The sequence below is a fragment of the Leishmania braziliensis genome, chromosome 22, assembly GCF_000002845.2.
Source record: "Leishmania braziliensis MHOM/BR/75/M2904 complete genome, chromosome 22".
Lineage (NCBI taxonomy): Eukaryota > Euglenozoa > Kinetoplastea > Trypanosomatida > Trypanosomatidae > Leishmania > Leishmania braziliensis.
In genome coordinates this window covers 266576-285805 of record NC_009314.2, presented here as the reverse complement: position 1 = coordinate 285805, position 19230 = coordinate 266576, and the positions used below count along the sequence as shown (strand labels likewise).

Genomic DNA, 19230 nt, shown 5'->3' with positions numbered 1-19230 from the left:
AAACAGTCACGGGGGCCTCGTTGCAGGAGAGCGAGGCATACCCACACATCCATACATACGCACAACCAGGAAAGCATTTTCTTTTTGACTTTTTTTTTTTGTTTCTCGCGTTCCCTGTAGAGTCTCCTTTCTCCTACTTTGAAACAAACAAGAGGCAGTACGTTGCGCATCGTCTGCAGAAAGGGGGGAGGGGTGTTTTCGCACTCCTTTTTCTCCTTTTGCTTTCTAAGCCGCCACTTTTCCTTCGTTCTCTTCCCATTCTCTGCCCGTCATTCTCTCCCTTGCCCGTTCTCTTTTGTTTATTCGTTTTTGCCTCCCTTTCTACTGGTGTTGTCCACCTGCCCTTACAACAACAACAACAAAGAACTTCACTCTTTCGCTCTCGCTTTGTGGAGTCCTGTGCGTTCGCTTTGCTGCTGCTTTCCGCCCTTCTTTCTTTTCACTTCCTTTTCAGCTTGGTTGAGTCATGAGTTGGTGGAACGATTTCTCCACACACCGCAACAATGGTGTTGTGGATGGGTCGCCGCGGCAGCGACGGCATCAATCTTCCGATATCTTCTCACTACGGAAGATGGTTACGCACGACACTGTTGATCACCATGTGCACCGTGCGAGCAGCGCCAGTACCCAGAATAGGAGCGTCTACATAGGCAAGACAAACCTTAGCGGCGCCGGCGTCGGTGGCGGCTTCGCCTCACATGAGCCAACCTGGGAGACATCGGACCACTGTAGCGACGCCGGCTCTCTGTGGCAAACAACGACGAGCGTTGGCAGCGCAACGAGGTCGGATCAGCTTGACGTGTCGGATGCCTTGTCTGCATGGGCCTTGCCGTCCCTGGAGGAGGAGCAGGAGGAACAGTCACCAGCACGGGAACCTCTTCCGCCACTCTTGCTATTCCCTCCGGCGCACGCTGTGAACGGCGTTCAGTCCTCCTTCACAATGGGTGACCGACGTGTCTCTGGCTCAAACAGCAGCAGCAGCAACAGCAGCGGCGTCTACAGCAACGGCGGGTCCATCGCTGTTCCTAGCTTTACAACAGACTACTACGAGCCATCCTTTATGAGCGGAACGGGTGGTGTCAACGCCAGCGCTGCCACGTACACTCACGGCGGCCATGTTCTAAGCAGCACAAACACAATCGATGACATTACAAGCGTAGTCAGCGGCAGCATTGATGACGCCGACGAGGACATCCTTTATGACGAGATGGCCGTCAGCACCATATCGAGCCTCATCGCAGCTCTTCAGGTGCGTGGCGCAACCAACCTGGCTGGAGGTGACGCACTCGATGTTGAGGATGACGAAGTGAAGAACGCTGGGGGCCCTAGTCAACACCAACATGAGTCGTCCGCATGCGACTTGCACACTCAAGCAGACACCGGCAGGAATGTTGACATAACCGTGAACTCTGCCGCATCTATGCAGCAACTGAAGGTGGGTCTCACTACTATGAGCTCGAGCTCAGGGGCTGTTTTTCAGGACCCCAGCGCCAGCTTTCCCCTGATTGCCAGTCTCAACACCACGCAAAGCAGCAGCTGGCGTCACAGCAGCAACGTATACAACGATAGTACTAGCGGCAGCGCCGTCGGTCACAATGCGAGCTGCAGCAGCGGTCTCTACGAGGCTTCACTGGGAGAGGCACCATCTGGTACCGTTGCCAGCGCGAGTGGGCGCGCGGGATCAGGAGCAAGTCCGCGTCACCACGGAAGCGAGATGGTTCCTCTGCGACTCACCCCGTCCGTGCTGCACAACGTCCTCGCTAGCTTCCAGTCTGCGTTGGTGGAGCGCTCCAGCGACGTGAAGCTGCCGAGTTCTATTGGCGACCTCTTCAGCACGTCAGGATGGGGCACCAGCTCACAAAACGGCAGTAGTAGTAGCGGTGCTGCGGGCGGCAGCCGACCGTACCGCTACGACTCTCCGACGACGCAAGAGGAGTGGGGCTCGCAAGCCTCGACTTCTCCTGCGACCGCTGGGGTCTCTGTCGCGGCAACGGCGTGCGGCAACAAGGGCGATGTGTTAGCCGTGTTGGATGCTCCTGCCATGACCCGTAACGGCAGCCCAATGATGCGTGGTCGTGTCAACTCTGTTGTGGCACACAAGCTCAACCTCGATGTGGCTGCGCGCCGCGCGCAGCTGCAGGACTTGCGCGGCAGCGGTTGCATCCCGCCTGCTGCAGCGAATATTGACTGCACATGCACCTCCGATATCCACACCCCGACGCTCTCTGCTCATGGCCGACTGTGCGTACCGCAGCACGTACACACGCAGGAACTGGCAGCCTCGTCTGACTCGAGTGTGGACCACGTCTTCGCACACACTGTCTCATCCGTACCGGGTATGCTGCTGGGTCGCCACGAGCGAGGGTCGGGTTTGGCGACAGCAGAGGGCTTTGCGACGCTGCATCACCACACGCGGACGACGAGCGAGGTGTCGCTGCCAGCAGCGGCCGCCACATACCACGGCGGCAGTGCCCTGCAGCAGCGCATTGACGACCGTGGATGCATTGCGGTGGTCGATCCCCAGCGGCGCAAGCTGCACGTGCCACTGTCCGCCATCCAAACGACAAAGGCACTGAACGGCCGCCTAAAAACGCCATCGCTTTGCCTGCTCTATCAGTCAGGCCGCTGTCGGCAAGGCGACAACTGCTACCAAGTGCACATCGACACAGCCACGGTGGAGCGACTGCGCGTCGACGTGAAAAGTATGCCGTGCTGCTGTTTTCATCACGGGGACTGCAACAGCCACCGGATGGACTGCGCCGCATACGAAGGGCGTTCTTTGGAGATTGCCGGACAGTTTTCAGTCCCTCTGGCCCGCGTCGCCTACACGGCCGGCTTGCAGCGGGTGCTGCAAGACCAGCAGATGTGCGCACCAGTGAACCCATCCGTGCTGTGCCGCCTGCATGGGCAACCGAGTGGGTGTCGCTTCGGGGCGGACTGCAGGTTTGTGCACATCTGCTGCTTGATCCTACAAAATGAGCTGGCCAGCATCATGGCGAACGCTGTGGCTACCTGGGCAGCATCGTCCACCCTGGCAGCTGCCCAGCAGCAGCAGCAGCAGCAGCAGTCGCGGCCGGGCAACGGGCCGTCGCTCTTTGTGGACTTGATGCACAGCGGGCTTATTCCATCATCATCTGGGACGATGCACGGCGGAGCCAACGCGGCCATGCTGAGTTTCAACGACGCTGCCTCCTCCGCCATCTCTGGCATGGACTGTTCTCCATCCCAGGTGCCTCAGGTGATCCCCGTCACTACCACCGCTGCGTCGAGCGCCTTTGCGAGCCGCGTGCCTCCCTCGTCTCAGCAGCAGAAGTCTTCTACCCCCTCCTCGGTAACTGTGCAGCCACTTCCCTGCGCTGGCACATTTTTAGGTTCGTCCGCTGGCACCCACTACACGCTTACTACGCTGCAGCCGCAAGTCTCACAAGTTCAGACACCTGCCGGTAGGCCTTCCCCACTGCAAGCCTCTGTGCCTGGATCGCCGGCGTCAGTGTGCCACGCCCACATGCATACCCTCAGCACACAGAGCAATGGCAGCTACCAGTCCTACGGGGGTCCTACACTCAAGCAGACGCCGAGCCATAGCGAGGTAGCATCACCCATGAGCATGGGACTGCTCATGTCGCGCAGCTTGACTACTTTCCCGGCGACCACAACAGCAATGAGTAGTGGCAGCGGCGGTGCCTTCCCATCCTTGGCGCAAAGCCAGCTCCATCACCAAGCAACACCTCCGCAGCGCTACCAATCCTCTGCGTTGGCGCAGCAGGAGCCGCAACTCCTGCACCTTCCGCAACTCAGTCAACTGTCCACCTCTCAGCAGATTTACGTCCAGCAAATGAGCGCGGACGGCAGCGTCTCCGTTGTTCCCATCACTGTCATGCAGGACTTTGGCGGTGGCGGGTTGTAAACCGTTCACACACGTAGGCTAATGTGCACAGCGAGCCCCCCTTTTCTCGTCATTTCCTCGCGTCAGACCCGCCCCTCCTTTATTTCTTTCGCGTCTCATCAGGGATTTCCATCGCTTTTTGTTTTCTTCGGTATTCTCTACGATGATGTCTTTGTCTGTCATTCATTTTCGCATCTCTGGCTTGTGCTCGTTTTCTGCTCGTCTCCCTTCTCTCTCCTTTTGTTATATATTTTTCGTTGTTTGTTTGTGTCGTCTCTTACACATTGTCAAGCGATCTCGTGTATTCACTTCCCCCCCTCTGGTGATGCCCTCCTTCTCCTCATCGTTGCCTTTTGTTTTCGGTTTCGCCCGCTCGCCTGTTCTATTCCGCTGCATGGGACTTCTCATTGTATGCGAGTGCGGCTTTCAAGTCATCGTGTGTGCTCCTCTCTCTTTTCCACCTTTTGTTTGCCTGTGTGATTTGGCTTCTTTGCTTCGCTTCCTCTATACTACAGGCGAATCCATCACTCTTTTTTATTCCGCCACCTCCACCTCACCATCCCCCTTAACTACTTGGTTACTCGCTCTAGCAGGCGAAAAGCAAAGGACGAAATACCGCCGTCGCGTGCTACCCTGCCCCCTCTCTTTGTGGTGTCTGTGCGTGTTTGTGTGTGCCCTTTGTGTGTATTTGACACTCTTTTTTATTTTTTCAACTCATTTCTTCGTTTGTTTCCCACTGTCGTGTCTTCCTCTTAGTAGTTTAGCTCCTTTACTTCTTGCGGGCATTTTCTCTCGCTTGCTTGTTTCTTTGGTTCCATTCTATTGGGCCTTGCTGCTGGGGTATTGGATGTGCCACTGCGCAGCTCTTTTCCCTTCAACGTCCCCCTTCCCCCTTCTCTCTTCATTGGTTCGAGGCTGGGGAGATGAGAAGCAAAAAAAGGAGAGTGGCGTGATGGAGTGGGCTGTGCGGAGTGACGTCGCGCGCGCTCTCCCGTTAAGCCGCTCCGCATCTTCTGCTTTTGCGAAGACTCTTGAGAAGTTGCCAACGACGAAAAAAAGGAAAAAAAAGGGGGCAGATCGAGAGCCCCGAGCACTTCTACAAATGATCCTGCTGTTGCTGCTGAGCCCGTGAGCGCTTTGCGAGTGCGTGCGTGTAGTGTCTGATGCCTCGTTGCGGCGTCTACATAATTTTGCTGAAGAAGGGCTTCTTCGCATTTTTGTGCAGCATGTTTCTTTTTGTGGTCCTTTGCGCTTCCACGGCGCGGCTCTCAGTACCACCGCACGAGGGAGGTGGGGAGGAGGGTTGTGGCGTGGAGAAAGGACAATGGACTTACGCGAAGGGGGTGGAGTTGTTCATTACCAAGTTTGCTGGCTTTCTTCAGCAGGCGGTCCTTTTCTTCTTTCTTGGGGCAATAACTCGAGGGCCGTCTGATGTCTCACTTATCGGCAGTCGATATGTTAACTTTCCATTAAAAAAAAAAAAGTGTATCTGCTGACACGTGTGCTCTGCGTCTCTGTGCTTGAGCACATGGGGTCTTCATGTAGACACGTTAGGGGTTCACCGTCGCTCACGTTCCTCTCTCCTGCGCATAGTTTAACCACCCGCTCTCTTTTTTATTTCCTTGTCGGATGTAGATACGGATGGTGTGACGCACTATAAATCTTCTTTGTATCCTCACTCGCCGCGTGAGGCTCTTTCCTCCCTACCACTCCTTTCCCTAGCCCAACTTCTCGCTCCCTTCTGCCGGTAACCACGAATGAGCAGCCACTGTTTTCATTCCTCTCACTTGGCGCGTCAGCCCCTCCGAAGCGTCGCGCACGCACCCACCTCTCTCACGCGCAGCGGTCGCGTGTGCTTGAGCGCACTGCCCCCTGGCGGGCTGTGGGCGGACGGTGCGTCCTAGGCGACGAGGACGTCGCCGCAGTGCAACCGCGGTGGCTGTACCGTGTTCATATGGGACCTTAGTCTTGGTGCAGTGGTGCGGCGGAAAAGAAAAGGAGCCTTTTGTATCTTACGACCGACCGCGCCAGGTACAGCCTCAGGGTTGTGCCTGCTGCCTGTCTTTGATTGTTGCATATTGTGTTCGCACGTGCTTCCCTTCGCTGTGGCCACTCTTCTGTTGCACTACAGTTTTGTGTTGGCTCTTTTTTACTTATCGGTTGCTCTTCTCTTTCCTTTCATCTGGTTTTTGGGCCTGCGGATTCCTATAATACTTCCCCTCGCCCCTCCCCCCTTCCCTTCCGCAGAGGTCTCTCTCCTTTGCTTTCCCTCCAGCTCTTCGCACACACAGTTCTTCTCTCTCTCTCTCTCTAGATGTATGTGTATGTGTGTGTTGCTGGTGTAAACGCCTTTCTGTTTTTATTTTGGATTCGTCTTGGGTTGGTATGGTTGACGCACCGAAGAAGCAAACCAAATTTGACAACCGACTCGTGGGCCCCAAGGCACCTTCAAGGAAGGAGCGCAGGCTGTGTCTGTCTTGCTGTCGCTGTCGATGCTTCCCCCTTTTTTTGCCTCTCATTGTGCTTCGCCTGGCCCCCCTTTTTTGTCGTCATCTTCCTCGTTTCGCTTATGGCCTGGTGTGTGTCTCTCTTTCTCCACCTCTTTTGCCTCCTCTTTCACCAGCTTTTTTGTAGTTTCTGTTTTGTTCTCCTTCATACCTTCGCTCTTCTCTCGCTGAGCAACAGAGTGATCCATAATTACTCGCTGGACTTGACTGCTCTCGATAGGGAATGCAGAAAAAAAAAGCGAAAAGAAGAAGGGAAAGGCTGAGGGTGTGCTTGCATCAAGAAAATGAAGCGAACACCCCAACATAACAGATGGGCGCAGAAATTCACAAGGTGCCCAAGAAGGAAACGAAAAAAAAAAGGCAACTCCCGTGATGCTTCTGCCGGCACCTCCCTCTCGCTCCCTCCACCCATTTCCCCAGGATACTACGAACACACAATAGGAATTTCCTTGTTATTGTCTGTATGTATACACATATGTACGTATGTATGTATGCATATCTATCCATACATATATACATCCATATATACATCCATATATAGTCCCTTTTCGCCTTTGTCTCACCCATTCTCTTGGCCACGCTCCTTTTTAATGAGTAAGAGAGACGCTCGCCTCCATCACTTCCTCCATACGCTCTTCCTTCCGTGCCGTCTTTTTCTTTTTGCCGTGTCACGGCGACCCCCTTTCGCTTTTTCTGCCTCTTTCCCGATCGCCTTTTCTGCAGCCCCACTACTGATATTGGGACTCCCTTCTCTCCTCCACTTTCCTCATTTTCTCTTGCTCCTGCCCGTGTGTGCGTGTACTTAATAGTTCTTCCGCTTTTCTTCTTTTTGTTTTCCCCTCAGCCTCAACGACCCTGATGACGGGGGGCACCTCAGTGTGTGGCATCGGTGCCCGCTACCTCCCTCTCCGGGGTAGCCAGGCAGCCCCTATCCCTGCCAACGCCGGGCCACTTCTGGCGCTGACGGGGCCAAGGACCTGCGACGCGGGGAGGCCGGAGCGGTGCATCGCTGCGGATGTCGGCGGTCCAGTCCCTGGATGGCGTCCTGTCGGAGCGACCTGCGACACCGAACACGTTTGTATCATCTACGTGATGGGCTGAGTGTCAGTGTGACTCGAACGTGTCTCACGCGGCCCTCGCTGCCTGCTGGTGGGGAGCCTGCGCCACCCGAGGGATGCACCGGGTGGCGACCTGCGAGGCTGGGTGGGCAGGGGTTGAGGCGGAGGCCGTGCTCCGATGACTGGGTGGGTGTTGCTGTAGCGTGTGCCCTACGGCTGTGCCGCACCACGCGATGGGCCTGTGGCAGCCCCGGGCTGAGGGGAGCTGAACCCGTGCTGTGTGGCAGAGAATGAGCAGGTTAACGAGAAGGCTACTAGCTGGATGCGTTGAATTTTAAAACAGGAAAGGATGAAAGGATGATTGAAGACGTCTTGTCATCTCCTTATTCTGGACGAGGAGGCAACGCTCGATGGCTGCCCGTGTCTTTTTTTCTGCGTAGGTAAGTGTATCAGCGTGCTTATGCAGTTTTTTCTTCCTGTATACTTGCCTCTCTCTGTGGAGATGTGCTTCCCCCATCCCACCTTCCTTTCTCGTTTAGCCTCTTTTGCTGATCGTTCCTTGTTGTGTAATCGACTTCGTGTGTTTCGTGGCGCGGCCCCTGGCTGTGACTTCCTTGTCATTCTTCTCTTTTTGTGCACCCCCGTCCCTCCCGCCCTCTCCCGTCTCTCCGTGCTCATCTCCTCTTTGTGGCTTCTCCTTACCCATTCCATGTATCCTCTGCGCTTTTTTTTTCCTCTTGTACTCTTACGCACTTTATAGGGGGGGGGGAGGCGGCCTCTTTGGTGCAGCCTCACACATGTTGCACGCTCGCTGCTCCCTCTTGTGCGTGTGTACGCTCCCATTTTCCTGCGCACTGACAAGAGCAGCGAAAACAAACTTCGCCTCTCTTTCGTGTGCACATCTTCTGCTGAACTTCATGAGGTGTTGTGGTGCCCTGAGATGAACAGAAAAAAGATGGAGGGAGGGAGGGGGAGGGGTGCCTCTTCACTTTCTTTTCCCTTGCTCGCCTTACACTCCATGACAGGGGACACAGAGAGCAAGACGTGCGTGCGGTCATGGCGCATGTCTGTAGTCGGCACTGCACTCTCACCTCTCTTTTCGCACTTTTTGAGGGTTTTCTGTCCCTTTTCTCTTTCCTTGGTCTACTGGGTGTATTTCGCCCACCACCCACTGCCTTCCTCTGCAGCCATAGGAGCTCTTTTCTTTCCGGCTCGCTGGCGCGCTTTTTCGTTCTGGCATTCATCGACAAGGTAAATACTCCTCCTCCTCCTCCTACTCTCTCTCTCTTTGCATATTTTCTTTCTTTGAGTGCGTTGCGGTTGCGCTTTTGGGTTTCATGCGTTGTTGTGCTCCTTGTGCATTTGCATCTGTGGCGAGTCGGAAAAGGAAGACTCTACATCTGTGTATATGAGCTGGTGTGTGTGTGTGTGTGTGCGTGTGTGTGTAGGTCAGCGTGAAGGTACACAAAGACAATCGCTACATGCGCACACAACACCCCCACCCCCACCCACACCAGCCCATACCTACACCTCTCTCGCTGCATCTGCTTCTTGAGTGTTTCTTCTCTCAGTTGTTTTACTCCTCCTTTTTAAAGTGTTGTTTCTACTGTTCATTGTCTCTTATGTGCACACTCAGAGTTGTCTTTGTGTGTGTGTGTGTGTCTTCGCGCCGGGGCACGCGATCATATCTGTTCGTCTGACTTTCTCTCTCTGTATGTGTGTGTGTGTGTGTACGTGTGCGTGTGCGTGTTTATTTGTTCGTTCCTTCTGCCTTACCTGCGATAGCGACCGCATTGAGATGGACACGAATACAAATCCAAATAATGTACACACACACACACGTACCCACAACAACCGTCACTGCACAATAGCGCCAACAAAGGGCGCGCAGAAAGCCATGCATATTTTAGTGGCCACTGCCACAATGAGAGAGCACCTGCAGAATACACGGGTTGCACAACATGCCTGACGTACACCTGTGCGCTTGTGTGTATGTGTGTGCACAGGGGGCGCACTTGGGCCGCGCGTTTTGCCCTCTTCTCTCCTTCTGTTCACCTTTCTCCTCCGTATTGGAGTTGATGAGGGGTAACATCTGCACATCTCGATATCGATGTTGTTCCTCCAATGAAGTACCTCTGCACTATCTATCACCGCCCCTCCCTTTTTTTGTTCTTCACTCCCCTCTGCTCGTTCACAACATACGGGCTCACTCACAGACTCTCCGCTTCCCCCCCTGCGAGAAAAAGAGCAAGAAGAAAACGCTAAGAACAGTAAGGCGAGTGATCTCTGTTAGCTTACATGCTCTTTTTTTAATCGTTTTCTGCACCCGCTCTCTCTTTCGTTCGTTCAATACATTGCTTTCCCCCCTCCCCCCCTCCCACGACGTCCACCCTTTCCCTTTCCATATTTCGAACAGCAACAAGACTACGAAGAGTGACGGAGTCGGCCATCATCGAGTTATCGCTTCTCTTACCCCCTCTCTACCGCGTTTGTGCTGCACCTGGTTCTCTTGAGTTCCCCCCGCCTCCGCCCCTTTCACAGTCTCAAACCTCTATAGAGTCGTACAGCTCCTCACCCGCCCTCTCGCCGACCCTTTCCGCGCTCTCGTAGGCTTTGCTGCATTTTAGCCTTTTTCTTTCTTGCTTCCCCCCCTTCCTCTCTCTCCCTCTTTGTAGCCCTCTGCTCTCGGGTTGCGGTGGCTCACAAAATTAACGGCAGCAGCAAAGAACATAACCAACAACACCTGCGGTACTTGACCACCAGGTCACTACTCCCCTCACCCACTACAGCACCCCCCCTCTCCGTTACCACTCCAGAGATTACCTGCACTGAGCTTGTGTTTGTGTGCCACCTGCACAAGAACCCTTCTCTGTCTCGTCTTCCTTTTCGTATAGGTCTACCAAGACTTGTAGCTATCCGTGCTGCCCCGCCATAACTCAGCGATGCCACGAGCAGCCCCCACCAAGGGTCGCCACATCTCCTACAACGCAGATGGCGAACTCTGCATGACGGTAGTGGACCCGGTGACGCGCAAGCTCCTCATCCCGACGCAGTACATCTTTGAAACCCGCGCTCAGCAGCGTGGTACGCTGCCATCGCTCTGTCAGCTCTTTCTTGCTGGTCGGTGCCGCAAGGGTCAGGGCTGCTACCAGCTCCACGCCGACTGGGAAGCGGTGCAGCGACTCCGATCTCAGGTGGACAGCCTGCCCTGCTGCTGCCCGACTCATGGAGATAAGGACCACATCGGCGTCTTAGAGAACGCCCCGCTGCGCGAGTCCGTCTCGCTTGGCCATCCCCACTCTCACCACCATGCGAATGGCGATCAAAGTAGCGCCGATGCGGCAGCGGTGGCCGAGTCGAGCATCGGAGCGAACGACGTTGTGCTCTACGTTCCGGGCTGTTCCTTCTTTGAGGGGAGCTACGCGCCTCTGGATCGCGTGAGCTACACTCTTGGACTGCGCCGCCTGCTGGAAGAGCAGCGCGTTGTGCTTGCCCCGCCCACGGCGCGCATCAGTCTGTTGAACCAGAGCACCGGGTTCCCTGAGGAGAAGGTCGTTGCGGACGCGTCTGCGGCGACGGTGTGCCGCCTGCACGCGATGGGGCGCTGCCGGTACGCCGAGGAGTGTAAATTCCTGCACCTCTGCAAGGACCTCACGGCGGCCGACCCGCAGCTTACCGCATCTCCGACCACGGGCGGCGTAAACGGCACCGCTGACTGCGCCGCTCCTGGATCCTTTGAGGCGAGCACCACCACTACAGGCCTCACGAGCGGCACAGAGAGCTCAGCCACGGCTTGCGATCACCGGTTGAAGGGTTCACACTATCACGGCTACTCCGGCGCTTCCACCACAGTGGGCGGCGCCCCCGTACGCCAGTCTGTGTTCAATTCCATCAGCCTTCAGCAGCAGCTGCCTCTCGGGAACGGCAGCGCTATGGCGGCGGACCCTGCTGGGGTTGCTGCCATGGTGAAGGCCGGGTCGGCTTCCTCCCTGCAGCTGTCGCACAGCATGTCGTACCACCAGGACCCGTCCATGATAATGCTGGCAGACGAGAGCGCCGGGAGCGTGCACGGCTCATCGAGGCCGTACCTGGTGGGTTGCGGTGGTGCTGCTGAGAGTAGTCGGCTGCTGGTGCCCCAGCGCGAGGACGTCAGCAATGGCATCGACGGCGCTGGCTCCGCCTCTGCGGTGTCCTACCTGTCAAAAAGTTTCAACGGATGCCGTGTCAGCGCCGTTGGGACGGTGTCGCTGACGCAGCGGTCGCTGCCGGTGGAGAGTGGGACTATGCCCCACATGATGAACGTGTGCACCGTTAGCTTTCCTAACAGCGGTCAACAAAATAATTCCGTGGCATCAGCGGCTTCATATGGGTTCTCGTCAACGAAAGGCAGCCGTGTTCGCGTATCCCTCAGCCTCCCTGCGGCCAGCTCCACCTCAGTGCTGGCGTTCGGCGCTGCACTAGGCACGCCGAACAGCTCAGAGAAGACGAACTCGCCGTCGGAGGAGGGGACTCTGGGAATGTCGATGAGAAGCCACCACAGCTTTTCGCGGCTCGTGCCCCCAATGCACGCCTCGTCAAACCCCACGCGCTGGCATCACAACCCGTACCTGGCCACATGGCCCAAGACGGATGCTCCACATGAGTGTATCAGCAGGAGCAGCACCTTCAGGTGTCACCCCGATGGCTTCTACGCACGGCCGATCGCGCGCGCGGCGTGATGTGACAACACTCTGCCTTCTGAAGAAAGGGTGGAGTGGGGCGGGGGAGAGGCCGATCCTGCGTAGCTGATGACATTTGGCCCACGAAAAATGTCTGCCTTCTTGCCCAGCTCCGTGCCTCCCTCTCCTCATGTTTGCCCTCTTCTTGTATCGAAGCAAAACAACACTCTTGCTGTCTTTGTCTTCTTTTTTTTTTTGGGGTTTTGCTTATTTCGTTATCAAGGAAAAGAAGGAGAAGCAGGCGAGGAGGTTCAGCCGAAAAGAACTGTGCGCAGAGGTGTAGAGGAAACGAAGATGAACGATCTTCAACGCTGCCAGCGCCGCCCTCGCTGACGGTGGCGGCAACGGTGGCTGTCATACGCAGACTCTGACGCACTATGCATACAGTCGAGCATACGCGTCTTCTGTGCTCCCCTTGTACTTTCACACCGGGCACTCAGCTCCGCCATGCGGGGGCACAGGGGGGGGGCTTCGTTTTTCCTTTTGCGTTCTGCGGCCTCATCTCCAGCGAGCGTGGGCGATGCTGACAATGGTAGAAGGCCCTCGCATCGCGCAACAGCCTCTGTTGCCCTGCCTTCCTCTTCCCCACCTTTGCGTTCTTTTTTTTTCTTTCCGTGTTTCCTCTCTCTCCCGTTTTATCCCTTTTTCTTGTGTTTTCGCGGGTAGGCTCGTGTGTTGCCTTCGCGCGTGTTTCTTCACTCCTTCCTTTCCTCCTCTCCCCCCCTCTCTCCCCTCCCCTCATCACGTTTCTCTCAGAATGAATAAGACTGCCCAACACTACCTTTTCTTTCTTTCACATACATACGCCACTCCTCCCCCCTCCCCTCCCCCTCTCCCCCCCCCCTGGCCCACAACCTGTGTATATCACAGCGCCCCACGCACATGCCCTCTTCCCACGGACACAGACAGACCAACACGCCTACTCGTTCGCTTGCTTTCCTTTTCGTTTTTTTTTTTTTTTTGTTAATTGTCTTTTGTTTTGTACGTAGGCGTGTACATGTGCGTGGGTGTGGTCCCTCATTTTTCTCTTTCCCTCTTTCCACCATGCCCGCTGACTTCCACCTCCCCTCTCCCATATTGTGCGGAGGTTTCTCTTGCTCTTTAACTTTTTTTTTCCTTTTCTATTCCTCCCCCTCTCTTGGGGGCTCTTCTCTTCACCGTTTGTGGTGGACTCGCTGGGCGTGGAGCTGAACGCGGCGCCCCGGGCTGCAGCGCACCTTCTCTGCTGATGGCGTCACCCTCCTCACCCCCTCTGTCGACGGAGACGTCAGGCCAGCTGCGCAGCAATCCGCCCTCTGGAGTGCGGCACACTGGGCATCGGAGCACTTCGCGCGGTGGAGCGCACTCTCCGGTGCAAGACGCCGCAACCCAGTGCAGCTCTCCGCTGCACGGATGTGCATGGCCGAGGATCGGCACCCCCGACACCTCGACGGACGCCACGGCTTCCGCTCTCGAGCAGGACCCTGGCCGCTGCCCGCGTGGATGGAGTCATGCCGTCCACCCGAGCCCGGCTGGTGCCGGTGGCGCAGCACGCACGCGAAGGGGGGTGTCGAGGAGGGACATGGTGGGTCCGCCAGGCGCCTGGCGGGATGCGACGGCGGACGGTGCGTCCTAGGCGACGTCCTCGCCGCCGCGGTGCAGCGGCCGCTGGCTGTACGCGTCTGCTTGCGGACGTGCTCGTTGTGGCCGAGGCACGCGATGAAGCGAAGCAAAACAGCTCTCTACCCTTTTGTATGTCGTCGTGATGTGTGTGTGTGTGCGCTGTTTCTTCTGATGGTGCGCCCCCCTCTTTTTCCCTTGTGTTTTGGCTTCATTCGCGGAATGCGCTGTTGACTCTTCAAGTGAAGGAGCTTCAATCTGCAAAGGAGCGAAAGGAGAGGCAAAGAGAGTGCCGTCATCCGCTGCTTCCTGGCGATGAAGGGCGAGGGGGCAGGGGGAGTGGGAGGGTTCAACGAATCGCCACGACGATACCAAACAGTAAAGAAGGACCCGATACACGATCAGCACACCATCACAGGAGCGCGCACACGTACTGAGGGAGAGACGCAGGCACACCCGCACACGCACACACAGATATTTTGTTAACAAAGAGGCGAAAAGAGAAGTAACGGAAAGAAAGGAACGCTGCCACCGCTGCTGCCTCAGCAGCTGCCTCAGCAGCAGCAGTCACGAAAAGCGATACGCGTTGAAGCATGAAGGACGTACTGTCGTACATGTAGGCGAGTACGTTTTTTTTTTTTCCTCCTTTGCTGTTGTGTAGGGTTCCGCGTCGCGGTTGCCGTCTGCCCTTCCCTTCCCTTCCCTTCCCCAACGCGCCACTTCTCAAAACGTCTTTTGCTCGATTTCTCTGTTTGACTCTACCGCTTTCTTTTTTTTCCTTTTCTTTTTTCTTTTCTTTTTACCTTTACTTTTGCTTTGTCGTGTAAGCGGCACCGCTCTGGTTTCCCTTCCCTGTCTTGCTTTCCTTTTGCTTGTTTTGTTTTGTCTCTCCCCCCCCTCTCTCTCCCCCCTTAACGACTTCCCCCTCCCCTCCCCTCCCCCTCTTCTTTTTTTTTTCTTGTTTTCTATTCACAATGGGTCTTCCATTGAATGCTTTTCGCTTCTTCTTTGCTATTATTATTATTTTGCTTGGCTTGTTCTTGGTTGTTGTTGGCGGGAGAAGGGAGGGGGCAGTTGCTCTGCTGTGAGTGCATCTCTCTCTCTCTCTCTCTGTGTCTCTGTCTCTATTTCACTGAATCTCTTTGCTCACGTATGTATGTGTGTAGGCGCATGAGTGACTGTGTCTGTTTAGTTGATGGAGCACTGTAGTAGTAGTAGCAGTACTGGTACGACACAATACATTTTATTTTTATACAGCTTTATATTACCAGAATATTGAAACCGACAAGCCACCTTGTTTGCCGACCTCTCTTGCTCTGGTGTGTTTGTGGCGTGTGTCTCTCTGCTGCCTCAGTGAGTCACGCGGCTACTCTTCCTTCGCCCTTTTCTCTCCTTTCCCTCGTCGTCCCCTCCCCTCCCCTTTCCTTTACCCTCCCTCACTCCTTTCCTCTCTCCTCGTTTCTTGGGAGGTTTCGCCTAGTCGTGTTCTCACTACTGGCGCTCTACCTCTTCTGTATCTCCTTCTTTTTTGTTCTCATTCCTCTTCTTTTTTCCCCTGGTTTTGCTTCTGTTGAGTACCCCCACCTCCTCCCAACTATTTCCCCTCCTTCGCTTACTGTTGCGACTCTACAAAACGTCATTGTACGCATCTTCCTGTTGAGGTACCTACTTCTGCCCTCTCTTGCGTCTCACTGAAGCACTTCAAGATTCCTTCCTCTTCTTTTTCTTCCCTTTACCGTCACTTGCTAATCAGTCATCATCTTTTACTCTTTTTTCTGTCTCTTTCTCTCTCTGCAGTTGCCCACGCCAGGCCTTGTCTACGGCACTACGCTTGTTTTCCCCTCAGCCTCAACGACCCTGATGACGGGGGGCACCTCAGTGTGTGGCATCGGTGCCCGCTACCTCCCTCTCCGGGGTAGCCAGGCAGCCCCTATCCCTGCCAACGCCGGGCCACTTCTGGCGCTGACGGGGCCAAGGACCTGCGACGCGGGGAGGCCGGAGCGGTGCATCGCTGCGGATGTCGGCGGTCCAGTCCCTGGATGGCGTCCTGTCGGAGCGACCTGCGACACCGAACACGTTTGTATCATCTACGTGATGGGCTGAGTGTCAGTGTGACTCGAACGTGTCTCACGCGGCCCTCGCTGCCTGCTGGTGGGGAGCCTGCGCCACCCGAGGGATGCACCGGGTGGCGACCTGCGAGGCTGGGTGGGCAGGGGTTGAGGCGGAGGCCGTGCTCCGATGACTGGGTGGGTGTTGCTGTAGCGTGTGCCCTATGGCTGTGCCGCACCACGCGATGGGCCTGTGGCAGCCCCGGGCTGAGGGGAGCTGAACCCGTGCTGTGTGGCAGAGAATGGACATATTGAAAGAAATTGTACGTTTCCTCACCTTTTCTTTTCCTTCTTGGAGACTCTGAACGAGAGGACGAAAAAAGAATATAATGAACGGAGCCCGTGACTAACAGCACCACTGTATTAAAGGATAGAAAAAGATAAGAACTGAAGCCAAAACTACGGAGTCGAAGCGGGAAGCCCCCCCTCCCCCCATACACAGCTAAAGCAGAAGAGCAGTGTGCATGCAGTCACACGTCTACTCTCCGCTCCCTTTCCGAAGCCTCGATTCTCTCTCACTCGCACTGGCGTCTTCTATTGTATTTTCGAGTCCGTGCGTGTGCGTGTATGTGTGCGTTACCATTGGGTTCCTCTCTCTGACTCCCATCGTTACCCTTGGAATTTGCTGAGTGGAGTGTGCGTGCGGATTTCTTCGTCCTCTTATTTCGTCCTCTCTTGTTCTTCCCCCTTTTCGCTCTGCTGGTTGCCGCACCTCTCATTTGCTGCCTTTCTTTGTGTGTGCTCTCCGTGTTTTTTTTTCTCCCCACTTCCGTCTTTTCTTTACCACCTTTGCTCTGTGCGGCCTACTTTCTGTTGTCTGTACTGCGGCTCCTCTTCCCCCACTCCTGCCGTCCCACTCAAGGGGTAAAACAGACGAGGCCACCAGCGGCCCTGTAAGGGGGCAAACCACACGAAACAGAGAAGCAGACGAGCAAATCGCAAGAAAGGTCGGCGCTTGAGACAAAACTGCGCTCTCGTTCTGCTGTTGTGTGCTGCGCGTATGTGTGTGTGTGTGTGTCTTCGTGTTCGGTGTTTGGAGGGGATGCGCGCATTCGATGGATCTCGGTGTCCGCAGGAGAGCAAGAGATGCAGAAGTCAGAAAAAATAGTATGGTGTCTATCTATGTAGCTCTGTCTGCAAATATGTCTGAAGGACACCCAAAGGGTTCTCTTGCTCACTCACTGGGCTCACTCATCAGCAGACACCCACACACACATTTGTCTTGACTGACTAACGGTACGTCACTCCCTCCCTTTCCCGTCCTTTCGCTTCGGTTGAGCCTCTCCGCACGCACGCCAGAGGGGCTGCCTTGCGCATTTGACGCGGGACGCGTACACACTGGAGATAACGGCGTTGTTACAGCACTTCGTTAGCCCCCGCACGGGTATGCAGGCATCGGCTCCTTTGAAGAGCCGCGCACGCACACACCTCCCTCACGCGCAGCGGTCGCGTGCGCTTGAACGCACCGCCCCCTGGCGGGCTGCGGGCGGACTCTCCAGGCGATGAAAAGTCAGCAGTATGCAGGCAGTGACTCTGCCGTTTTACGAAGCACCCTTACTCGCTGTGGGCAGGCAGCACTGTACCAGACGGACATCGCACCAGGAGAGCACACCGTTGTTGTGCTTGCGAGACGATGGGAGACCCGATGCTCGCCCAGTTGCGCACGGGCACCTGTCCGCGCTTTGAATTCCTACAGGGGCGCCATGGAGTTCAGGCGGCGTGCCGCCCACCAGTGCCTCAGCACTGTGGTACCCCATCCCGCCTGTGTCGGCCATGAGGATATCTGACCCGGGGTCGTTGCCGGCGTGCTCCGAGAGGTTTGCGGGTGTCTTGATGCTCACAGCACACCTCCTTTCACGCCTTGGTGCGATTAGGCCCATATCCATGGCGCTGCATGGGCTTCCCCCGTCGGGTGGCTGTCGCTGCCCCGCTGTGCACCTCCAGGACGACAGGCTGCGAGCTTTTTGTGCGCCGGCGCATTCCTATCCGCAGGCCCCTTCCGCCAGACACACTCACACCCGTCAAGGGCGTGCGGACTCAGGCGAGGGCGGCATGCGCGCGCCGGCCATCCAGACACGCCTCCAAGACACGGACGGAAGAGCAGGACGCAGGCAGCGAGCCCCCCTCCCCCTCTCCCCGGGCAGCAGCGTCACCCTGAAAGAGGCCCCAGGGTCCGAAAATGCGGGAGCAGTGAGGCACGGCTGGCATGGTGTGCCACGTCCGCACAGGGCGCGCCGAGATGCACCGCAGCGAGCCCCAAAGCGCATGCGTGCGAGGTGTGCGGCATCTCCTCCGTCCGGCCGCGCGGTGTAGCGGGGTGCCGCGGCTCGAGGCGACTGGGGGGCGGGGCATGGCATGCAGGTCGAGCACCGTGTCTCGCAGAGCTCTGGCCCGCGGCTGGTCGGCCTCCCTGCCGGCCCCCCAGCACGTGCCTGGGCCGCCGCCGCTTCCGCTCTCGAGCAGGACCCTGGCCGCTGCCCGCGTGGATGGAGGCATGCCGTCCACCCGAGCCCGGCTGGTGCCGGTGGCGCAGCACGCACGCGAAGGGGGGGGTCGAGGAGGGACATGGTGGGTCAGTGGGTGGCCTGTTCCGCAATTACCGTGCAGTCTCCGAGGAGCTGGTACTGGAGCTGCCCGTGTGTGAGGTGCTCAGTCCCTTTGCAAGCTACCTGGTGAGCTATGTGCGCTACGGTGCCATGAAGGAGATGCTGGCGCGGGCTGATGTGAACGAGCGCCTTGTCCAGCTGGGTGTAATTCATCCCACTGTCCAGGAGGTGGACGACAGTGCGCTGCTGCACCGCCTCATGGACCTCCTCGATCCTGCCGTGCATCAGGTCGAACGCCGAGCGGAGTGCTTTCGCCACGCGGAGCAGTCTCGAGTGGTTGGGATGGAAACGGTGACGTATAAAAAGCACCATTCGCGCCTTCGCGAAGTGTCTCACACCAGTGGAAACCACACGCAACGCCGGACTGGTGGACGACCTCGCGCCGCTGTTCTGCACCTGGGAATTATCCTTCGCACGAACCACCAAGGTTTGAGGAGGTGCCGAAGAATTCTTTAAAGGAATCTTTCTGGGGTTTAAAGCCTAAAAAACAACAAACGAAGAAGGGACCTTGTTGGGATCACTAAAGGCCACTCACGCCTTTAAGGGATCCAAAAAAATATTAAAAGGATTTATCCAACCAATTAAGGGATAAAAAGTAAAAAAATAGTTCACCACTACAAGCCCCCCAAAATAAAAAAAAAAAAAAGAAAAATACAAAAATTTCAAAAAAAAATAAAAAAAAAAGGTAAAAAAGGAGAAAAAAAAAAAAACCCAAAAAAAATAATAAAATTTTGTAATGAAACCCTCC

General features: G+C 56.1%; 3 protein-coding genes across 3 annotated transcripts; all 3 read left to right on the top strand.

Annotated features, from left to right (window-relative positions):
- Window positions 1-466: 466 nt before the first annotated feature.
- Window positions 467-3907, top strand: LBRM_22_0690 (conserved hypothetical protein; the record flags this gene model as incomplete). Its single annotated transcript, XM_001564938.2, has 1 exon — window positions 467-3907. The coding sequence occupies one exon, from the start codon at window positions 467-469 to the stop codon at window positions 3905-3907; it is 3441 nt and encodes a 1146-aa protein (XP_001564988.2).
- A 6486-nt stretch (window positions 3908-10393) lies between these two features.
- LBRM_22_0680 (conserved hypothetical protein) lies at window positions 10394-12169 on the top strand (the record flags this gene model as incomplete). The annotated part of the gene is made up of 1 exon (XM_001564937.1): window positions 10394-12169. One exon carries the CDS (start codon window positions 10394-10396, stop codon window positions 12167-12169), a length of 1776 nt encoding a protein of 591 aa, XP_001564987.1.
- Window positions 12170-18362: 6193 nt separating this feature from the next.
- Window positions 18363-18938, top strand: LBRM_22_0670 (mitochondrial DNA-directed RNA polymerase; the record flags this gene model as incomplete). The annotated part of the gene is made up of 1 exon (XM_001564936.1): window positions 18363-18938. One exon carries the CDS (start codon window positions 18363-18365, stop codon window positions 18936-18938), a length of 576 nt encoding a protein of 191 aa, XP_001564986.1.
- Window positions 18939-19230: the final 292 nt, after the last annotated feature.